This window comes from Ahaetulla prasina, chromosome 2 (assembly GCF_028640845.1).
Source record: "Ahaetulla prasina isolate Xishuangbanna chromosome 2, ASM2864084v1, whole genome shotgun sequence".
Taxonomy (NCBI): Eukaryota; Metazoa; Chordata; class Lepidosauria; order Squamata; family Colubridae; genus Ahaetulla; species Ahaetulla prasina.
This window is the reverse complement of record NC_080540.1, coordinates 229,579,640-229,597,590: the sequence shown is the minus strand read 5'-3', so window position 1 is coordinate 229,597,590 and position 17,951 is coordinate 229,579,640. Positions and strand designations below refer to the sequence as shown.

Genomic DNA, 17,951 nt, shown 5'->3' with positions numbered 1-17,951 from the left:
CTCATATCTAAATGGTTGTCCACTAGGACTCCAAGATCCCTCTCACAGGTACTACTATTGAGCAAGGTACCACATATACGGTACCTGTGCATTTTGGATTTTTTTGCCTAAATATAGAACCTTACTTTTTTCACTGTTGAATTTCATTTTGTTAGATGGCACCCAACGTTCAAGTCTGTCAAGATCCTTCTGTATCTTGAGCCTATCTTCTGGAGTGTTGGCTATTCCTGCTAGCTTGGTGTCATCTGCAAATTTGATAAGTTCCCCATCTATCCCCTCGTCCAAGTCATTGATGAAGATGTTGAAGAGTACTGGGCTTAAAACAGAACCTTGGGGTACTCCACTGCATACTTCCCTCCATGTGGATGTAGTTCTATTGAGGACTACATGTTGAGTGCGATTGGTTACGAATCCATCTGGTGGTGGTGGTGTCTAACCCACATTTTTCTACTTTATCTAGTAGTAGGTTATGGTCTACTTTATCAAATGCTTTACCGAAGTCCAAGTAAATTATATCGACAGCGTTCCTCTGGTCCACTAATGTTTTCACTTTGTCAAAGAATGCAATGAGATTAGTCTGGCATGATCTGTTTTTGACAAACCCATGTTGGCTTTTGGTTATTACTTTGTTTGCTTCTAGGTGTTCAGTGATTCGTTCCTTGATTATCTTTTCCAGAATCTTCCCTGGTATTGAGGTCAGGCTGATAAGTCTGTAGTTTCCTGGATCTGTTTTTTTTCCCCTTTTTTGAAGATGAGAACTACATCAGCTCTTTTCCAGTCCTCTGGCAGTTCCCCTGTACTCCAGGATATTTGAAAGATATAGTTCACTGGTTCCGAGATCTCGTCTGCCAGTTCCTTCAGAACCCTGGGGTGTAATCCATCCGGTCCTGGTGATTTGAACTCGTCTAGGGTAGACAGGTGTTCACTTACCATTTTTTCCTCTATTTTAACTTGTGTTCCTAATCTGTTTTTTGTGGATTATTTTTTCCTTTTGTGTAAAGACAGATGCAAAATATGAGTTAAGTAGATCTGCTTTCTCCCTGTTGCTTGTCATCTTCTTGCCACTTTCTCCCAGCAATGGGCCAATTATTTCCTTGACTTTTTTCTTGTTTATTGGATACATCATATCGGCACAGCTGGTGAAAACCAACTCTGAAAGTTCTCGCCATTTTCACCTAATTAAAAGAGCAAAAGTTCCCCCTCCCAGATGTCACCGGTCACATTGCCCAATGAAAACTGCTAGCAGACTGCTTGGTCATTCCTCTCCTCCTTCAACAGCCACCTATTGAGATTACCTTGGTTCCCACAGGAAAGCTGTTTGTTTTGACTGTTAGCCGATTTATCCCCCCCTCCCTTCCTCCTCCCAGGGTTCGTGGTAACTACGAGGCAGCAAAAGATGGCTTCAGCCAGGTTCACTTTAGAGTTGACAAAATGCTTTTCTCTTTATATAGGTAAAAGGTAAAGTAGTCCTCCATTTGTCTTAGTCAACTTTAGAGGGCGGTGCTCATCTCTGTTTCTAGGTCATCAATCCTGTCCAAAGACGTTTTTGTGGTCATCTAGCTAATTAGACATTAGGCCACAGCACAGAGCATGCAGCGAAACACCTTCCAACCAAAGTGGTACCTATTTATCTACTTGATTTGCATGTTTTTGAACTGCTAGGTTGTCAGGAGCTGGGACAAGTAATGGGGATTCATCTCATCATGTGGCGCCAACAAGCCCAGCGTCTTAATCACTGAGCCATTGCACCAGCCCTTTCTCTTTATATGCCACTTCTAATTTCTACATTTATTTAATTAAAAAATTCCAGTTTTAACTAACAGAGGCAATGGATGAAAATTATTATAATTATTCCACGTTTCTGCCTATTTGGCAGAATATCATCATCACCACCACCACCACCACTTTTATACAAAAGAAAAGTAATTCTGATTGTGGAAACAACCAACCAAGTTGTCCACTTTGAGAAAGGAAACAGAAGTTTGTATGATGTTTGCTGCCTTGAGTTGACCTCATTTTTTAGAAAAAAATGGTGGATAAAGAAAACAAGTTACAGTTATGAAGACTATACAGCTTTTATTCCCTACCAAGCCTCTTCAGAAGGATTTAACTATACTGTATATATAGTTTATTTTATGTTGGTAATATATTATGTAGTAGAAGAAGAGCTTCACTTTAAAGTCAACAATATAGTTTAATATATAACATTTATTTGGACCATTTTTCCTTATCCAAAACTAACACTGCTGTTTCTTTTCAAAGGCAGCTTTCCAGAAATTCTTGCAGCATTTAGAAGAACAAGTTTAAATGTAAGCAACTAAAGTTGTCACTGAAGTTAGCTCATCTCTTAACAGGGATACACAGCACTTTAAAAGGTTTCCAGTCACTGAGGTATGGAGTTTAATATTCTTAATTATACATTAAGTATATCTTAATTTTTAATTCCCAAGCAGAATTTATGTAAACAATCAATTCTTTTTTTTTAAATTTATTTTCTATTCTGAAAATAACAGCTAACTTTAAGCTGTAGTTTAGGGGATTTCTGATTTCTTGCACAATAGCTAGATGGGGGAGAAAAAAATGGGAACTTGATACTAATCAGTACAGGGTGGAAAATAAAACATAGCCTGCAATGTTATGCACACTTATTTGGAAAAAAATATCTTGAACTTAGTTTAAATAAGGTTCCAAAAAGCCCAGAGAGGACCAATATTTGCACTGATTGAGGTGCAACAGAGTTTAACAAGCTGGTGTGAGAATAAGAAATCTAGCAGCTATTACCAAAACTATCAGCAGATAGTCTACCACCTTCCCAAAATAGACATGCCTCATTTCATTTGCACCTAGAATGCACAAAAAGACCAAATCAGTTTTGCAAGATTGCTTAAAAGTTTGTCACGTGAAAGAGTACTGGAACATTTGAGTTGTAACCTTAAACCTTTAATAAACACTATTAATCAGATTCTGAGAGACTTTGGATTAATTGTTTCCATTCTAGATTGCTAGAATAGTATGACAGCTACAGGTAGTCTTCAACTTATGAACACAACTGAACCCAAAATTTCTGTTGCTAAGCAAGAGAATTGCTAAGTGAATTTTGCTGCATTTCACTTTTCTTCCCATAGTTGTTAAGTGAATCACTGCAGTTGTTATAATAGTAGCATGGTTGTTAAGTGAATTTGGCCTCCCCATTGAGTTTGTTGTTCAGAAGGTTGCCAAAAGTGATCACAGAGGTGAATATAGAGAGCGCTGTTAAAGCATTGTGAAGCGGTATATAAGCCTTAAGTGCTTTGCTATCACATGACCGTGGGATACCGCAGCCATCATAAATTCATGCCAAGCAGTAAAATTTTGGTCACGTGATCATGGGGATGCTGCAATTGTCATAAATGTGAAAAACAGTCATAAGTCACTTTTTTCAGTGCTGTTTTAACTTCACTAAACAAATGGTTGCAAATCAAGGACTACCTGTAATTTGATTGGGATCCTGGCAAGATGAGGAGAAACTAATCCATCCTTCCGTAGTACAGTAAAAACTGAATATTCAGATTACCTGTTAGAATAAAACCTAGTTCCGTCATGTTGATAAGGGTCATCTACGTAGAGAGAAGAGGAAGAAATTGTGGTTGCTAAAGAAGCGGCTTCAAACAGAGATGCTGTGCTTGGCACTAAATCTGGATGATGTCGGGAGGCTAATACTGTATAAGAAAAAAAGGGGGGAAAAATCAATCCTGCAGAGAAATTAGTATATGTAAAAATCAAGGGCTTACTTGCCATGAAAATACACACACACACACATACACACACATGAGGTATAAAAATGCTGTGTTTGTGTGATCATCCACAGCTTCATTAATGAGGGGTTTATAAAGTTATGGATTAATATTGTGGCTGGGTGTGCCTTCCTCCTTTTAAATCCCTTATTGCATTCTGCCTTTGAACCAAAGATCTTGATTTACAGAGTGTTAAGATAACACTCAATCTTAATGCATATTAAGTTGGGGTTTGTTTTAGGTAATCTGGTATTATTATCTATTATCTTCAGAAAAGCTTAAAACATTTTTTCCATTTGTTTAAGCAAGAGGTATACAATTATTTCAGGTCAAGGACTGTATTTGAGTTTTAGTCGATATAGCAGGGGGCTCATTTGAGAGAAGTAGGCAAGTCTAGCATAAAAGCTGAATTTAATGCAATTTAATTAAATGAAAATATAATTAAATACAATTGATATTATTTTTCAAAAGACTTAAAATCAATTTGAAAGGAGTCTGGAGGTTCTTACGAAGGGAATTAGGGAGCTTCATTATTTACTATTCTTCTGGAATACCAGAATGTCCATCTCTGTTTTAAAACTATAACTTTTTCCTTTTGGCAAAGAATGCTAGTTTTGGAATCTAGAGCATCTTATTACCTTCTTCATCAAGGCTACAGTAACTTTGTCCTTCTGTGAGTAAATCATGCTTTTCATCTTTCCAGTCTTGGCTAACTACTGACACATATTCTTGTGATGTAGCTTTTAGAGCAGCAATAGAATTGCATCGTTTCTTGGAAGGAGATGACTTCAAAACTGGGGTTTTAAAAGGGAGATAATGAAAATAATGTAAATATAGATTATTTTAATAGCCAACTTTCCATTATTATGCAAACGCTTCCTTTCACTGGATGTCCCAAAAGAGACTTGAACAGATTTTACTCAAATAACTGCCATTATCGTAAATATGATACAATCATTTGTCTTCAGAAAAATCCATAGTATGTGCCAGTATAAATGTGAGAAACAGCAGATTTTAATTACAGGTTAATAAAACTTGAACTTAACTTTTATATGGCAAGGCGTTACTAAGAGGCTAAGTATAGGTTATAACAATGAACAGCATTTGTTCAATTTATGTATCTGAGACAAGAGAAACAACTTTATGGCAGTATAGACAAAAAATTTCTTGCATATAACGTAAGGGGAAAAACCAGATTCAAAGTATAATCCAAAGTAAATTTCAATCTTAGTTCATTTTTCTGGATAGCCAAAATGATTTAAGAACTGTAGTAAGTAATTTAATGTGATGAGCTATAATATTCATTTTTATGGTAATATTTAAAGATTCATCTGTTCCTATGTAAATAAGAAATGTTATCTGCATCTAAAGATCTCTTCTAGTTGACAAGGTGCTGCTTCTCTGGAGAGAGCAGGCCAATGAATGTTGTGACATTGACAAGACATTCAGCCCAGGCTCTCCCCTAACCCAGCCAACCTTCATCTCCTGCACAGGGAAGAAATGCTAAGTTCAAACGCATGTTCCTCCATTAAAGGGACTGGACAGAGATATGGCATGAACAAGATTATTTTCCATATCAGTCTAACTAGAATAATATCTGCCCATATCGTCATTACATAAACATCATGGAGTAACACATTAGAATTTAAGGATAAGTCTTATAGCGTCTTGTATGCAGTGTAGTGTGTAAACAATCTCAAAGACAATCAAGAATGTTTTCCACATTTTATAATATCCCTTACATTGAATATTATAAGCATCTATATCTAGATGTACTTACAAGATTTGTAATTAAGTTCACACACTATTAATTGCTCTAACCATAAACTTTCAAAATGGTTAGAGCAAAATGGAAGGAAAGGAAGCTGAACCTCAACTTGGGTGCATGTAATCAAGCCAAGGTTCAGCTTCCTTTCATTCCAGTTACATGTCTTTCAAAAAAGAAATTCCATTTGCAACCATTAAGCACCTCTGCTGAAGTGGCTGAGTTTTGTTTTGATCTGTCTTACTGTTCCATAGCTGGGCAATGATTTGTTGAAACATCTTTGTTTACTTACTGACCAGACGACCAACTCTAATTAGCTACTGGTTTTCTCCAAATCTTGAAAATTCATGGAAGAATTTTCAGTGGTCCTGAATATTTTAATGATCCAGAACTGCCCTCTCAAGGCTTTCTCAACTGTAAACTTGAAATTATAAACTTGAGCAACAGAAAGCATCATCATATGGAACTTAAGTATATAATTTGGGAAACCCTATTAATCAGAACAAAGCTCCATCTAATCCAAGATCCATTTTGTCTTGCAACAAGCAAACAGGAGTTTCCAAGAAGCCAACACTGGAGGGTTTTTGCCAACTACCATGGCAGCAATTTACAATATCAGCCTGTAGTACTTATATTATATTCTGTACTGTCAGTCCAACTTCAGAGATTAAGTAATCATGCAAGTGGGGCCCCTCTAGAAAAAAAAAAGATAAAGTTTAAGTTAGGCTTTAGTTAGTTCATAATATGATGGTACCTACGCTGATTTTTTTTGAATACTCTGGTACTCATAAACTTTAAAAACCTGTCAGCATAAAAACTTGGTCGGTGGACTGAAACTGTATCCTACAAAGAAACAAAAAAGCTTTGTCAGTAAGAAAAGAGGAGAGGATGTATAATCTACAGATCAAACAATGGAACATGAAACTAAAATTTAGTGTTTTCTTTTCACTGTTGACTTTTCACTGGCAAATTTTTAGCATACCATTAATTTATTAAGTAGTGTAATATTTTGAGAATATTGCATCCATTTTTAAAAAGCAATTGCAAAAGCAATTTGAGGGATATTTCCTTAAATTATAAACAAACAAACATTCAACAATCCCTAGAAAGTTATTAAAGTGGCTTTTTTCCAGACTTGCCTCCAGAAATTGTGGGTGCTCCAAAACTGGAAGTTTTAAAGAAGAGATTGGACAGCCATTTGTCTAAAATGGTATAGGGTCTCCTGCTTGAGCAGAAGGTTGGGACCAGAAGGCCTCCAAGGTCCCTTCCAACTCTGTGGTTCTGTTAGTTCCTGACACGCCCAAAATGAAAAGACATTCTAGATATAGTTGTTTAAAGAGATGGCAAAGCTCTATGCATAAAATAGATGCAGCTCTTATTGCTAAACAGAATAGAGGCAAAAAAAGGAGCTTTCCACCTTACACAAACCATTGACATAATTCTAAAAACCATTAAAATGACTTACTCCGTCATAAACAAGGGCTTTCCAAGAATGCTCCAACTTCTTTATTAACCTGATGATGATATACCACAAAAAGAAGTTTAATGAACAATTATCCCTCCCTTTGGTAACAATACTGCTTTAACTGAATCATTGCACAGAAAGCAATGAATTTTATTTTAAATTTACCTGTAAGACTGCAAGATATCAATTATGCCCATAAATAGCAGCAGTTTTTCTCCTCTGTAGCTTTTAGCTGGAATGCCTCCCATTCTGACAGAAACAACAAAATAATAGCAAGTCATTGTAAAGCCTACTTTCTAAAGTAACCATAGAAATATATTAACAGCTAAAAATTCCCCTCTTAATATATATAGTGAAAAGGTTTGCACCATATGGTAAGGGCTATACAATTGTCAAAAATGGATTTTTCTCCATGTCTGAAAATTATGCATTCCTCTGGTGTACTCTTTTTCAAACAGCTGCACCACAGTTCTAATAATACTAGGCATTTAAGGATGTATTTCTGTGATTTTGTATGTATAAAGTGCTTAGATAAATCAATCATTTTTTGTCCCAACATTTTCAGGGATGGAGTGGTGATGAACTAAGAGGCCATGGTCTAATTATTTGGGATCCTGACACTTTCACAGCAATTATGTCTGGCATCGTCAGAGGCTAAAGTGATCTGCTCTGTACTATATTTCTTAGCAGTTCACAGGCAACATTTGTTGTTGTTTTTTTAAGTCCATTTGACTTTATCTTTTATTGTTTGTCAACTGAAGGATATTCTGACCCACTTTAAATGTAGTACACAGAAGAAAAATATTTTAAAAATGCAGTAACTTTCTGTTTTCAAAGGGCTGGTTTTGGGAGACTTACGTATTGGTATTTTCTGTGATGACACAATCCCCTGATTTTCCTGGACCTTGAATGGACTCCATAGCAGTTGAATAAAGAACTCTTTGTCCTCCTAGGCGTTTAGAATCAGAGGTATTTTGAGAAAACTCCCCTTCTCTCTCTTTTGCTGAACTGTCCAAGATGTGGATGCCAAGCAACAAGCTATAATCCATGATTTTAAAGCTTTCCAGCACCTAGGATCAGATGGTTTTAGACTGAAATCTGTTATGTTGCAAATGGTGGAAGAGTTTACAAGAAAGATAAATGAAACATATTGAACAGAGAGAAATAATTACTTTAATTTGATATCCCAATATAAATGATCACATCTAAATTTAAGTTTTTAAAATTCTTTTGCCAGACTCAGAATAAGTAGGAGTCCCTCGTGTCTAAAAACACTACAGTTTTCTTGCTTTAATATACCCTTAGCATACAAAGCCCAAGAGTGAAGGTGGCAAAATGTGGGATGCCCTGCAATACAATTATAAAGATACACAGCTGACTGAACAAACTAACTTACAAATGTACATCACTAGCTCTGTGTTAAACTGGAAGCAGGTCACTAGTGGAGTAAGAAGGGCTCCGTTTTAAGCTGCATGCTATTTAACATAAAATGATGAAATTTATAACAACTTAAAATAAATAAATTTAATATAAAGCATACAATTCAGTAATAAATACAATTCTGCTGTAAATATATATTACTTTAAGGAGATTACAGATATTTCATGTTTTTGTCATAGCAGTGAGAAAACTATATGGAATATTTTTCAGATAGTTATTTGCAATATATTTTGAGTTCTCAGAATTTTTTTAAAAATTGCCCCTAATTTCAAAAGCAGAATATAGGAGTTCTAAAGTCTGAAAAAGCTTTGATTTATAACATAGATTAATATTAGGCTTGGATATTAACTGGATTTTTTTTTTGGAAAGGAACCATTATCTTATTTCTTCTTCAACATCCCTTGAGAGGTGGGGTTGGTATAATCAATTAAATCTACTATGAAACTAAAATCTGCATAAACTTGAGTTTCCTGCTGATACAAAATTGCTTTAGGATTTGAGACATAATTGCTTTTCCTCTTCCTTTTAATATTTAGAATATTAATGAAAAGAGAATTTGACCTCATTCTCCCATAGAGTGGGATCAAAATGATATATAAGTGGATTGAAGAAAAAGACACATGAGAATAAATGTAGTAGTTTTTGTGGTGTATGTATCTCCTATTATTATAACCCAATTTAAAGTATAGAAAATATCCAAATATTGGAAATCTTGGTTTGAAAAATGTAGGCTGAAGAGGAACCATATAAGATTTCATTTTTCTCTATACTATATATAAGAATTATTTGATGGCTGTTTCCTAATGAATTTGAACACTGGAATTTCATTCCTGCCTATCCTAGTCTATGTGTCAAGCATCCAGAAAACTCTCCTTGCAGAAAAGACTCTGAAGCAAATATCTTTCAAAGTTCTTTTACTAGCATAGGTAATCTGGCACAGTTGGTGGAAATCCGAATCTGGGGATCTGGGTTCCTCCCTCAGTAACAAAAACTCCAAAATCCCCACCCTTATGATCCAATCACATTATCCAATCTTCAAGCGGCCCATCTCGAGATATCACTCCAGCCACTCCTTCTCCAGATGCGAGCTCAGCCTGACCTTGACCCGCAGGAAGAATGTTGTTATGTCTAATAATCCCTTGTACCACAACCCCACTCCCCTACTTTCCCACACAGGAGAAAGTGGCAGCGTGTGGAAGCCTTCGACCTAGTATAGCTTCCAAAGCTGACACTGTGCCTATTTTTTTGCCAACTTTAAAACTAATATTGCAGATAAAAACTGCACAATATCATATCTCAAGCACAAGAGATAAATAAAATTCCAAAATAATGAATGACAGATGAACAAATTTGGAAACTTGGTAAGAAGAGGGAGGGGGATCACACATTCACACTTCTTCAGGGTTTATAGAGAGAAAATGAGGTTATCTCTATCAATTACACCACAGAATGGTGAGCAACAACAGAGGAAGTAATCTGTTTTCTTATTTATTAGTCATTTATCTGATTTATCTTATACTCATTTATTTAGACTGATATTTTTGTATCACAAGAACTGTCAGTGGTTAGTGGAACAATAAGATCTATAACATAACAAAACATCCACAGTAAATCAATACAAAATTAGAAAATAAAAGTAAAACTGCCCACACAATGGCAACATCTCAATTAATTTCCTAAAACTCATCAGATTGATTTAGTGTTAATTAGCTCCCAGCAAGTTATAATAGGGGAGCACAATCTACTTCTAGTGCCAAAAGGAGGCTATTCCAAAGCCTCCTACAAGTAGGTCTCAATTTACGACCACAATTGAGATGGGAATTTCTGTCACTAAGCAATGTGGCTATAAAGCCCAACATCATGTATCCACATTGCTTAGCAATCAACAGTCCCAGTTGCCGTTGTAACTTGATGAATGGGTGTGAAGTGAAGGAAGTCCCAGGTAAGGAGCTAGAGTTGTTGCAAGGAAGTGCAGGAAGACTTGGGTGGTTTGGTGCAGGCCACACACAAGTTGGGGTGTGTGTGCAGTGCAGCACGAGCTAAGGAGGTGAAGAAAAGAATGTGCAGAGTGCATGTATGCAAGCACAGGGAGGCAAAGAAAGAGTACATTGTGGCTCAGTAGCTTTTTGGCATACTGCCACCCTGAAGTTGCAAGAAGTCCCTGAATCACAATGCAATGTGAAATCTAGTCGCAGGTCAGGCCAACACCACAGCACAAAGGGGCTTATTGGGATGTTGCAGCTCTAAGATTGCAAGAAGTCCTGAGTCATAGCAAACCCCAAAGCCCAGCTCCAAACAGCATGGTATGAAGGGACTTCTTGCTGTCCCAGGAAATCATAAACAGCCCAGACCAGTCCTGGCCATAGTCACCCTCGTCACTATGCACTCTGAGGCTCATGCCTTAAGTGAGGCCAGACTGCTAAGGCTCAAATTTTGATCATATGACTGTGGTGGCAATACAGTGTCCTAATTATGGAGACACCATATCCTGTGGTGTCACCACCACTTCATCCTATGACACCATAATTTTGAATTGTTATGGAATGAATGATTGTAAGTCAAGGACTATCTATATGGTTGTTACTGCTCTTACTAGGAAGCAATTTTATGAAACTAGGGGCATGAACCAGCAGCTACTCTCAGGAATGTTATATAGACGGGTCAACTCTGGTTGGAGAAGGCAGTCCTGAAGCCATTAGATGCCAAGTCTTTAAAAAGCCTTAAACTGAAGCCAGCAATTTGAAATGCATCAAGCCACCAATGCAAGGCCTGAAATAGAAGTAAAATATGATATCATTGTGGTATCACAAGCCAATCCAGCAGGGGACTGCTGTGTTGTAAGCCAATTGCCATTTCTAAGTGGTCTTCAACTTCAATCCCAATTATTTGAAAAATGACACATTGATGTAAATTTGTGTTGACAAGCAAACAAAAAGTTTGTAAACCAGTAATTTTATAGACTAATCTGTAAATCAGTTTTTGCACGGTGCTGGATAACACTTTACTTTTTCACAGCCTTCTGAATGTCATAATGTAGTCAATTCTGATTGGGAAGAGCAAGAGAGTATTTAAGCATCTAGATTTTTATATAAAGACACTGCCATTTTCTGTAAAATTTCAACAAAAAATGTAGTTCAATTTAATTGCCTTTAGAATTTTTTTGTTTATAGATCTTTATATGATTTTTATGTATCATAAAATCATATAAAGATTTTTCTCAGGTTTTCGCGGGTGTTTGTATGTAGGTCTTTGGTTATTCAGGTTTTCTCCTGCGTAAAATTGGAAGTGTATTGGCGAAATTTCGACGAAATCCCATTCGTCACCTTCAGGCTAGGTGTTTACAGCTTCGTGCTTCTAGGAGAAATGTGTGATCGCAGCTGTTTCTTCCTTTTAACTGCTCGTGGGGGTTTGAACTGATTGGTTGGGAGCTTGGCTGTGTTCTGATTGGGTGAGGTGTGTTCTGATTGGTTGGGGGTTTGGCTGTGTTCTGATTGGATGGTGGGGTTGGCTGTGCTCTAATTGGATGGGAGGGTGTTCTGTTTGTGGGGGGCCTGGTTGTGCTCAGGTTGGTCTGAGATGCAGGAGATTTGAGTTGGTGAGTTGCATTGCTGTTGTTTGGCTTCGCGTTTGTGGTTGTGTTACATCTTCATGGTGGGTGTCAGTCTGCTGCATGTATGGATTGGAGGGGTTTGAAATGGCTAATGATGCAGCTGCGGTCTGGCTTCTGGTCCGTGGTCGTGCTTCATCATCGGTGTGGGTTTGAGTTTGCTTTCCGCGTGGATGTGCGGTGGTGACATGCTGTGTGGCACTCGTGAGTGTGGGTCTTGCGTCATTCTTCATGTTAGGGAACCGTTTGTCAATAAGGGCGGGTTTCTTTATGGATTAGTTTGGTAATCTTATTTCTTTGGAACCCATTGGATGTTAGTACGTTAGTGAGAGTGTGTAGTTCGGTTTTTAAGATTTTAACCCCCACTAAAATCCAAGACAAACGGTTCCCTAACATGAAGAATGACGCAAGACCCACACTCACACACACATACACACAGTGGTGGGATTCAGCCAGTTCGCACCTATTCGGGAGAACTGGTTGTTAACTTTCTAAGCAATTCGGAGAATCGGTTGTCGGAAGAAATCTTATTTTGTTTTTTTGTACTTTACAGGGCTAATCCTGTAAGGAAGGCAGGAAGGAAACATTCTGGTGGTGTTTCTAGCCTGATTTTTATTTCCCTGCATATAGAAACTGCCTCTCTGGTTAACCCTTAGTACACTATAACAGCAAAAGCGAAGTGCCCATCGACATGAGTGACGTTGAATTGGCCACACCCAGTCACATGACCACCGAGCCACACCTAGCCAGCTGATCATTAGGGCAGAGAACAGGTTGTTAAATTATTTGAATCCCACCACTGAATGAGACTTCGTCGAAACGTCGCCAAGACACTTCCAATTTTACGCGGGAGAAAACCCGAATAATAAAATAAAATAAAATTATGCCTGTATATCTAAATGATATGTCAACACCGTTCTCCATAATCCAGTCTCAGAAATAAGGGGGGGAAATCTAGTTTTAAAAGTGGCTGGGACTGGCCTACATTGCACACCAACTGTCTTGTTTCAATCTTTTTTTCCTAAACCAAAATAATTTCCTCTCAATTTTCTTAAATAATATGCATTTTATTATCAATTTATTTATTCTATTTGTTAAGTTCTTAAGGCAATTAATTTGAAATTACTCCCCATTTTTTAAATAGTTAAACCTATTCATAAATATATACATCCATATATCTGCAAAACTTCAATAAATGCTACATAGACTCCAGATAAGGTAACAAGATTAACACTCGTGCTTGACGTACTAATATACCTGTTGATTTTTTATTCTGCACTCAAAATTTAAAACAGAGAAATAATTTTGCTTATGAAAAAATCAGGAATGCAGCAAAATGGAAATAAATGCCTTAAGGCAGAAGAAGAATATAACAGGGCATTATGTATGGGGCAAAGAATTGCGTGGCAGGATATGAGAAGATTCAAAAGAAATAGGAGACTGACAGATGAAAGAAACAGGACATTCCTACTGTAAAACTTGGAATGGAAAAAAAGACCAAAAAAATGAAGTATTATGATCAATAACAACTTGGAACACAACAAATAATGTCTGTAAAAATATTTGGTCTCCAAAGAGTAACCAAACAGCTAAGTGAAAATAGCAAAGATGACAGAATAAAATATTATCTGGGTAAAAAAGACAATGGACCTTGAGCACATGCATCTTAATCCATATCCATAATCCTTAAATAAAAGTGGAAATTTATCTATGTCTGCTCATAAATACGTATAATTGAATTTAATGGGATTTACTCTTGGTTTGGTGTGAACTAATTTGCAGCACAAGACAAACAATGTTCAACCTTAGGGAATAATAAAAAGCATCAATATAGGAAGAAGATGAAATAAAAGTAAGTAAATTGCAGTTTAATTTGAAGGCCAACCCAGGTGCATTCTACTTTCAGCAAAAAAAGTAATTCAATGATGGCATAGGTTTTATAAACCAGAGGTCTCCAACCTTGGTCCCTTTAAGACTTGTGGACTTCAGCTCCCAGAGTTCTCTCTCTCAGAACAAAGCTGGCTGAGGGACTCTGGGAGTTGAAGTCTACAAGTCTTAAAGGGACAAAGGTTGGAGACCTGTGTTATAAACTACAGGACAACACATCTTCATACAATGTTTATACAATACCTTGTTAACAGGAGAGTAATAGCTTGATAATAGAGGTTGAACTCAAAATTTTTCACTTACTCGGCAATCTCTTTGTAGCGTTTTCATCAATGCGCTATAGGTGTCCGAGTCAAAATATAATCCTTCGTGCAAATCTTGCAAGAAATCCAAGTCTTTAAATGTGGGGTTAGACTTCTCCCGTTCTTTTCGGGATGCTCTTCTTTTGTACGTAGACCCTTTCAAGTCGTAGTTGTAATGCATTTTCAGTGCTCGAGGCAGAACATTGTTCATCACAACTATCCTGATATTAATACCCCCCGACTGAACACAATACAGGCCATAAAATTTGGGTAAGAGCGTCCTTGGGTTCTGGTTGAGATTCTTAAAAGAAACACAAAATATACCAATGAACATCTGCAATACCATAACTGCAGCGCCCATCCTTGGTAACTGTAAGACTTGAGGACTTCAATTCCTGGAATTCCCCAGCTGGCCAATTCCGGGAGCACACAGGTCTTTAAGATACCAAGGTTGGACACTCCTGATGAAAAGTATAATCCAGATCAGAGTTCTACAGAAACGTAAGTATAGATAGGCAAATCATTTCTATTTCAAAGAATCATTTTTGGACCTACCACTAAAAAGTGTCCATGTGCTAATTCAAGCATTTTAAACTTTAGTTAGGTGGTTGAACTCTTAGGTCTAAGGCAGATTTCTCAAACTTTGCAATACCAATTTTACCTACTAAAATTATAAATTTATGCAATCTCTTCAGATAAAATTAATGATTGATTTTGTATAAGGGTTGATAAAGGAATAAAGATATTGTTTTAATAATATAATTCTAATCTTTGTATCAGTTCAAACAATAACAGATCCATTTAACTTTACAAGATGAAACCACTTCATTGGGAATAAACCAAAACATCTCCCTCAGTAATGTTTAAAACCATTTTAGTGGTAATGATGCTTGCCATTAATTCATAAAATCTGAGTTTCATTCTGAAAACAGTGACTCTCATTCAACCAAAGAAATGGGGTGGGGGAAAAAACAGGAAGCTCCCTGCCCTAAATTAGCTTCTTTTAAACTACTTTTTAAAATACTACAGCTTGCAAAACACTGGGTGTAAATTGCTTCTGGGCCTCTTTCTGCAGGCAACCACCCTAAGATAATAATCACAGTTCATCATCTTTTTCCCTTCCTGTCTATTCCTACAAATCCATTTTCCCACTCATGATTTTCTTCTTATACCTCTCCTCCCTTCCTTTACATCTCACTCTCTCCACAGGGTGAGCAGAGAAATCAAGAGTTTTACATAGGAGTCTTCTGCCCTCAACAGCATACTCCATCTTTGAATTTAAAAAAAAAAAGGCTTAAAAGTTTTGTATCAATTTGGTAAGCCTGCCTGGAAAGGATGTGCAAGGAGAACAAAATTTGAGAAGTTAACATCTGGAGTAAACTATATGTGTTTCCTCCTTCTTGGAATATGCCCTGGTGAAGACTGTTGGATTGTGGCCAATTGAACAGTGATTATTAATTAGAATGAATAATAACCATATTTTCTTATTAACTTCAAATCCTGATCTAAAGCTAAATTTGGGTAACAAGAATGGAAAGTAATACACATATAGCATTCATGTTATATTTAACTATATCTAAGATAGGCATTAAGCAAATTTTGCATAGGTTTCTATAGACCAGTTTTAAAACTTTCAGTCTGCAGTAAATACTATACTGCCATCAATTTTTGGCTTCTAAAAAGATTTTTCATACCTAAAAACTGGAAACTAACCAAGGAAACAGTGTTAAGTTTTGAAACAGAGAAAATGAAAGTTGTATCTAACAAGCCAAACTTATAATTTGGTTCTTTAGGGGTAAATTATTTATCAATGAAACCAGATACAATGGGATATCTATCAGTATCATGATCAATTGTTCCACTTATTAAAGAAAGTTTGTCTATAAACCTCAATCTTATTTTTTAATTTCTCCTATTTATTATATGCAATATAATAGGATCACAAATTTAGAGGGAAAAAGCCATTTTTAACATTCACAAGAACACAAGCAAGAGTTGAACAAGGGAGTTCAACATACCCACATACCCACACAGAAATCACATTAAAAAAGGACTTGAGTATCTTTACCATGTAGTAGCCAGGCAACAGTTTCTGAAGGAATTCTGCTTCTTTGTGTTGAACTGTTTTGATTATGAATTCATCATCACTAGTGACAAAGAATAAGGATCCACTGGCACCAGGATTTGATAATTCTATTAATGGTTCACTGCAAATTGAATACTGAATACACAAACAGAAATTGAATGCCAGTCTGGGAAATGGATACATAGAAATATGTTTTTAGGTATTTTATGAAAGTCAAGGAGACCTTTGTGTACCAAAGTCCTTGAAGCTATCCAGTCTACTCAACTGTGTCAGGTCTAATTTTTTAAAAAACAAAAGAAACAGTAATAAATTCTTCTCCACGACATGGTATGCTACTTCTGACACAACTGTTAGAACACCAAGTGTTATTGGTGCTGACTGAAAAGATTTCTTAGAAGGCTTTTCCTTTTTGTGTAATTTATTGAAATATACAAACAAAACTTGCAAGGGGATATATATTGTCTTACACAATTCCTTTTGTTTGTAATAGAATATATTTCTGACCTATTAAAAACTCTCCTGGTTAATCACGTGAGTCAAAACCTGAAAAAATCTAACAATCTGACAAAGTGGAATTAATTAATATCTCTGGGGGCAAATATCTTTAGTTATGTTTTAAGTCCATGTTTTTGAGGTTTATAAAAAACAGATTTAATCCTCTGTGTGTGGTGCTGTAGAAACTCAGGTCAAAACAGATCCCAGATTAATCCTATTTTTTCTCATTTGCACTTTTGTAAAAGACAAAGACAAATTATGCTTAAACAGAGATTAAAACAATATAAATAACTGGAATGCATAACTTAAGAATAAATTATTTTATCACAAAGAATACAGGTTAATGTGAATGAATAAAAGAAAAAATAAATGGCATATCATGTTTAAAACACTCTCTGAACTGCCAATTTCCTTGGTTTTAGCTGCTTTATATTTTTGGAATATTAAACAGTATTCCTAATTATGAATACTTCCTAATGTATTTTAAAATGTGCTCAGCAGCCAGAATGGCCATTGATGATGATGATGATAACAATAATAATAGCCTTTATTGTCATTGTACATCATGTATACAAAGAAATTGCTTTAGCCTCTACTGATGCAATCCATAACAGAAAATAGAGCATAATTCTTATACAAGTAATTGGGGGGGCGGGGCGGGGGGGAATTGAGGTATTCATATATGAAAACTTCATTATAGCTCTTTTATCTGAACTGATAAACTGAAGTTAGGAAGAAGTCAGCTTCTCACAAGATAATTGTTCTATATGAAATATTGTCTCTTTAATAAACTGCATATTCCCAGGTGTACACAATTTATGAAAAGTTAAGGAGAACTTAAGGGCAGATTAAAAAGGAAAGCACAATGAGAAGTCAAAAGATGTCATCAAAAATTAAATTCTATAGTCAATATGTAAAGGGTGCACCTGGTGTATTTTATGTTTTGGGAAAATTTTCTTGAGAATAGAATTGTTGAAGCTCAGATATGGTAATAGCGGCCATCAATGTTACTTAAGCACTGATTTTTATTCCAGATTGAATAAATATTACTTTTTATTTTTACACTGTGCTCTAAAAAACAAGCACACGTTGATATTGCAGGGTTGTTCACTGATTCTTCTGACACAACTA

The 17,951-nt window shown here is 36.2% G+C and overlaps 1 protein-coding gene across 6 annotated transcripts in view; it reads right to left on the bottom strand.

Moving 5' to 3' along the window:
- PIP5K1B (phosphatidylinositol-4-phosphate 5-kinase type 1 beta) overlaps nt 1-17,951 on the bottom strand; it is a 90,335-nt gene that overhangs the window by 16,396 nt on the left and 55,988 nt on the right. For all 6 annotated transcript variants that reach the window (XM_058168829.1, XM_058168826.1, XM_058168827.1 and 3 more), the window contains 8 exons: nt 16,308-16,460; nt 14,241-14,540; nt 7,862-8,073; nt 7,169-7,252; nt 7,004-7,052; nt 6,297-6,381; nt 4,412-4,567; nt 3,554-3,698 (listed from right to left, as the gene is read on the bottom strand). In XM_058168829.1, coding sequence (XP_058024812.1) covers nt 3,554-3,698; nt 4,412-4,567; nt 6,297-6,381; nt 7,004-7,052; nt 7,169-7,252; nt 7,862-8,073; nt 14,241-14,540; nt 16,308-16,460 — 1,184 coding nt within the window. The remainder of the gene's footprint in view (nt 1-3,553; nt 3,699-4,411; nt 4,568-6,296; nt 6,382-7,003; nt 7,053-7,168; nt 7,253-7,861; nt 8,074-14,240; nt 14,541-16,307; nt 16,461-17,951) is intronic.